Source organism: Diplotaxodon limnothrissa, linkage group LG1 (assembly GCF_057381915.1).
Source record: "Diplotaxodon limnothrissa isolate DT_005_m linkage group LG1, D_limnothrissa_male_GT1.1, whole genome shotgun sequence".
Taxonomy (NCBI): Eukaryota; Metazoa; Chordata; class Actinopteri; order Cichliformes; family Cichlidae; genus Diplotaxodon; species Diplotaxodon limnothrissa.
In genome coordinates this window covers 10,936,170-10,941,719 of record NC_140596.1, presented here as the reverse complement: position 1 = coordinate 10,941,719, position 5,550 = coordinate 10,936,170, and the positions used below count along the sequence as shown (strand labels likewise).

Here is a 5,550-nt window from a genome sequence, read left to right as displayed (position 1 = left end):
CCTACAGAATTTACAATGTAATGCCAAGAAGAAGCAGCTGTAAGTGACTGGGTTATCTAATAAAATTACACCTGGTAAACCAAAATGGATTTGTGCTGTACCACTAGTATGTCCCACCTTCTCCTATTCATAACATATTTTAAAAAAATCTTGACTTAAAAACTAGAGAAACAAATCAACAGCAGGTTTGAAATACAAGGCCAGACATCCTAGAAACATCCAAATCCTGGGGAGTTTTGAATTCCAAAATCCATGTTGGATTTAAACACAGAATATGAGGTTGTCATGGGTAGTTTCAATAAGTTTAAGCATGTATTTGCCATCGGGAATAAAGAGTCATCCAGGAACTGTAGGCTTGGTAGTGGATCTAATCCAGAAGGTGGCAGTGATGTTAGCCCAGTTGCAAACATCAGAACATCGCCCACCGACACAGCAGTTTGTGATTCTGCAAAGAATTAAAAAAAAATTATATATGTATATGTGAATTCAACACATTGTCTTGTAATGAGTACTAAAAGAAATACTGGTATAAACCTTCACAGTCCAGCAGATAGTCTGACCAGTAGCCCACAGTTTGACTTTCCAGATGTCTCCTGTTACTTCCAGATGGGCTGAAGTCAGGTTTGAAAAGTCTCTCAAGTTCAAGAGCTGTGAGTTTCTTTTCCATGTGACACAGGACCGGGGAAAGCAAAGTAGGGTGTTGCTGGAGCGCACTCAGGAAATTAAGTGCTGAAAGACCCTCTTTAAATCTAAAGAATGAGGAGAACTTTGTGTCATTTACCAGTTCATAATACATGCATAAACTATGGACACACTTTGAACTTTGGAAACCTTGGAGAATGTAAAACATTTCAGTTGGAAATTATAGAATTATTGTTATGACGGTGTTGTGCATAGTCTCTTCTATAATAGTCTTACCTGTCAATTACAGATGAGTTTCGAGCAATTATATACCACCGGAGATAGTCAGACACAATGTCTTTCTTTTCCTCAACTGTGGAAACATGCCTTAGACAACCAGCCACCTGTAGCATAGTACTGTGTTTTATGACACAGTCACGCAGGACATCCACTGAACCAGCACTGTCGATCTGAAAAACCCATAAAAATGGACATACACAATGTAAGCTTACGTGTCTGATTTTCATTCCTGTTTTTTTCCCTACACAAAGAAAGAAGATTTTAATTTCATACAGATGAAGAAACTATAGTTCTATCCTGCATTCAAATCCTGCGCTGTCCTCACCTCTAGTAAAGCTTTCCCTATGTCGTCATCTGTGACTGAGGCAACTGTTGCTTTTACTGAAGTCTGGCCTGCAAGATAATGTACCAGCTCTTCTGACAGGAAATGGGGCCCTGGACCACCATGCACAACTGACACAGCTATCATCTTTCCTGCTAGGTAGTAGTCATCCTCTCTTACAGCTGTGAATGAATACAGTAAATGATAAACTCTCTCACACACACACACCTCTCTCTATCAATCGATCAGAGCCGATCGATGTCAGATCAATCGACCAGATAGACATACTAATGCTGTGTTGAAATAATCCAAAAAAAAATGAGTTGCTTCTGATAATAATTAAAAACAAATTGATTTACAAGTCCCAAAAATGTTTTTAAATTAAGTTTATCAAAGATCTGATCATTGCATACCCTTTGCATTGTAGACGAGGAATCGATGTCCTTCTGGTCCATCAAAAATGGGACGATCTTTCATGTGTTTCATTAGCAGACTCAAAAACTCTCGTTTTGGGCCACCTGCATCAAGTCCTTCTTCTAGAATGCCAGCATCATCAGTAAATTTAACCAACATGTCATTGGTTTCAGAGTATGACAACCGCCTGAAACCCCTGACTGCTCCATCCCAGACATTTGCTCTTGAGATGTTGAATCTGCTGACCCTTCCATGATGAATAGCACTGGATAAGTTTGCAATGATGTCAGGTAGAGTAATGTTAACGTCTTCCCTGTAATCACAAAAATGAAAGACAGAATGCAAGACTATACAATTTAGCGTTGTTATTTGAAGTATTATTTGATATTTTACAGTGTTTTGGAATCCATCGGTGAAGCAACTTCAACCAGCTCTTCATCCTCGTCCTCAATGCAGGGGGCACACAGGTCTGCATATTTACTGTTGAGAAATTATAATTCCAACATTAGAAAAACTTGTGTTGACCCTATAACTATCTTTACCCATTTCACAAACCCAAACGTGTACTGTAGTTACAGGTTTAAAATTACGTATAAGACACAATTTTATTTACCTATAGGGACTCATGACTGGATTTGTTTCGTTTTGGTGATCAAGATCCTCTGTATCAGATATTACAATCTGAAAAACAAGAACAACAAAGATTGCATACTGTACATAAACATACATAGCATTGTATTATTTCAACAATAGCAAAAAACCTCATGCTGACATAAATTGCCCAAATACCTGACATGGCTGTATGGTAGATGAAGGTCCTGGAGCATGTCTGAAACAGAATTGGAATTAAAATGTCCAGATAAGAAGCTCATACAGTTTTATATTTTTTATGATACCAACATTATAAAAATGCTATGAAACCAATAAATATTTGTATTAGGGCGGGGCAATAAAATAACAATATGTATTGCACTATACTTTTTTCTCAATGGAAATATGAGACTATTGCAATAGAGCTATCCATCCATTTTACATGCTGCTTATTCCTCTAATCCCTCTTTTTTTTCATTGACATAAGAATAGTCAATCCTTATCAAGTTGCGCAGCAACCAATTGCTATGGGAACAGCGTCATGTCCAGTTAGGGTGACTTGTTACCTGCAGCACAGTGAAGTAGCAACACCACCCGTGGAGATGTTTGGGCACCATTTACATCTAAACAAACCATTAAAATAAATATACAAGGAGAGATTAGGAGAATTTGCTTTTATTTCTGTCATGGTCCTGGGTCGTTGACCCAGCGTTTTGTGTTTATTCTGATTTTGTATTAGTTTAGGGTTGAACCTGAAGTTTGGTGTATATTCAGCCCTACCTGTGTCTGTCCTTGGTGCTCTGTTCATGTCCCCGTGTTGTGTTGTAAATCAGTCTGTGTGTTTCCTGCTTTACTTTGAAGGCTCGTGTTCTGGATTTCCTGTTCTATTCTGACGGTCTGTGTCTGTTATTGTGTTCAGCTTGTGTCCTCCAGTCATCATGTGTATTCAGATCAGCTGTTCTTCCCTCCTGTGTGCGATTACCCGATTACCTTGTGTATGTGTGTGTGTATATAGTGGGTGTCGGTCTGTGTTCGTTGTCGGCTCGTCTGCGTTCTATGGTGTTCCGTTCCTGTCTCTCTGCCCCGCACCCCTTTTGCATGGTCTCAGGTTTGTCATTTAGTTCTCCCAGTTTAGGTTTCTGCAGTTGTTTTGTCATGCCTCACTGCCTGTTTTTGCCACTCCACCACTTGTAAATAAACACTCGAATCATCAGTCACTGCCGCATTTTGGGTCCTCCTTTTCCCCCACACCACACGGCTCACCCCGCCAGCCGTGACAATTTCTTAGCTTATTCATATGATATTGACAAAAACTGTCAATTTTATGTCTGTTCTCCTGTAAAACTTACTGTAAACTAAGATTTATTTTTAGAATCATTCTTTTTGGTTTTTAAATGTAATTGACCAAGCAATTGAGTGATATGGTGTTTGTTGTCTTTTGAAACTGGAAATCTTTATCCCTGACTTTTTATCTAGTTTTTAACATGTACCTTTTTTTAGTTATCTGAAAGGAATGTAATATGGTAATACATCTGTCTGTCTGAACGTATGACAGGAAATAAATATTTAAATCAAAACAAGCTTCTGAGGATTTCACATCTTACTTATGAGCAACGGCACATTTAATATGTACAAATCTAGCTGTTTATATTGTGATGTATATCAATATTCCCTGAAACAAAACAAAGAAATATTGTGACATATTGTATTGCCCAACTCTAATATATAGCAGAACAAGCTCTGAAATAACTTACTCCTTCTCTGCATGTTTACCATTAGGGGTACTCTGGTCTTGTGGTTTGAAAACCTAAGATGAAAAATATGCACTTTTCAAAGCTTTCAACAACTTCGTATTTATTTATTTATTTATTAACCTTTATTTAACCAGGAAGATCCCATTGAGATTAAAAACCTCTTTTTCAAGGGAGACCTGGCCAAGATAGGCAGCAGCAGATGTCTCACAGTTACAGAAATTACTCAAACACAGTATTTAGTTCATCAAAATAATAATAATAATTTTTTTAAAGAACATACAATCACACAATGAAAATAATCCACCCATGGATGTTACAGAATTATGATCATTATAGAGAAAAAAATAGAGCACTCAGCCTGGGCCACTCACAGGCCTCTGGCATGGTGGAGGGGGAAAAAGGTACACACCAATGTGTCTGCCTGGTTGAACTCAGCTGTGCTTCTTGATGTAATCACAATCTCAGGGTCTGAGTCTGAGGTACCATCCTCTGCAATCAGAGCTGAGAAAATAAACACATTATTAGTTGTTGTATATGTAAATACATCAAAATATAAAATTAACAAACCTTGTTTGAAGTGGCTCTCTGGGCAAATGAAAAGAGAAATCCTGTTGTAGTTCTTTCCTATTTCATCTTTGTAGTCTGCCAGTCGGAATGGCCTTTCTGTCCCAGGCACATTTATCACCTCTGTGCAGTCGGGATACAAAAGGACATATGGTCCCTCCACCAAGTCCTTGTTGAATGTTATCATTTTTTCTACAGCCTGCTTCAGGAGGTCAGGGGCTGTAATTTCGGGGCTAATAAATAAGGGCAGTGTTTTCCCTCTTAGCGGTTTTAAGTCCGTTTGTTGTTTCGCCATTATTCCTATATTGATCTAGAAACAAATAATAAAAGCAAGATCACTTTAAGAATAATTGCCAAATCCTCGTTTATAAATTTACCTGTGATGGCTTACCTTGACAGGTTTACTCTGTTGCTTGAGTTTTAATTTTGCTCCACAGTTGAAGGCTTGACGCTCTTTGGATTTTGATTTTTTGTACTCCATGAACTGCTTGTATGACGGACATGTTTGTTCTGGTTGAATGAAAAACGTTTAACATCAAAACGGGGTTATAAGCACTCTCCATTACTAAACGTAGACGAGAATACAGTATAAGGAAACATAAAAAGAAACAAAAGCCAAAATGGTAAATAAACGTGCTATTTAACTGAAATAGTATAGACTGAAGAGAAAAAAAGTGAGTAATATATCAAAATTACTTTGTTCAGAATTTTTTGTATGTTTTGATGTCCCTGGGGAGTCTGATCCTTCGGCCTGGTCTGTGTCCCGCAAAAGCTCCAGAGACCGTCCACAGGAAGCACAAAAAGGGGTGAAGAGGCAGAAGCTAACGCCACAAAACGGACAAAACATTTTCCATCTATTTTTAATGCAGCGAGCACGGTCAGGGTAATGAGGAAGCGCTGTGAGGAGTGCGTTTCTCGACGTTTGTTTACATCCCGAATCACTTTTCTGAGCTACAAATATGGAGTAAGCCTAATCGTTGTGTC

General features: G+C 38.3%; 1 protein-coding gene across 1 annotated transcript; it reads right to left on the bottom strand.

Moving 5' to 3' along the window:
* Positions 1 to 208: 208 nt before the first annotated feature.
* On the bottom strand, positions 209 to 5,059 carry LOC146639417 (G2/M phase-specific E3 ubiquitin-protein ligase-like). The gene is made up of 10 exons (XM_085352563.1): positions 4,958 to 5,059; positions 4,570 to 4,876; positions 4,412 to 4,491; positions 4,022 to 4,055; positions 3,714 to 3,720; positions 1,657 to 1,970; positions 1,247 to 1,425; positions 919 to 1,091; positions 535 to 749; positions 209 to 445 (listed from the first exon to the last, which is right to left on the bottom strand). Exons 1-10 carry the CDS (start codon positions 5,045 to 5,047, stop codon positions 210 to 212), a joined length of 1,635 nt encoding a protein of 544 aa, XP_085208689.1. The 5' UTR covers positions 5,048 to 5,059; the 3' UTR covers position 209.
* Between the last annotated feature and the right edge of the window lie 491 nt (positions 5,060 to 5,550).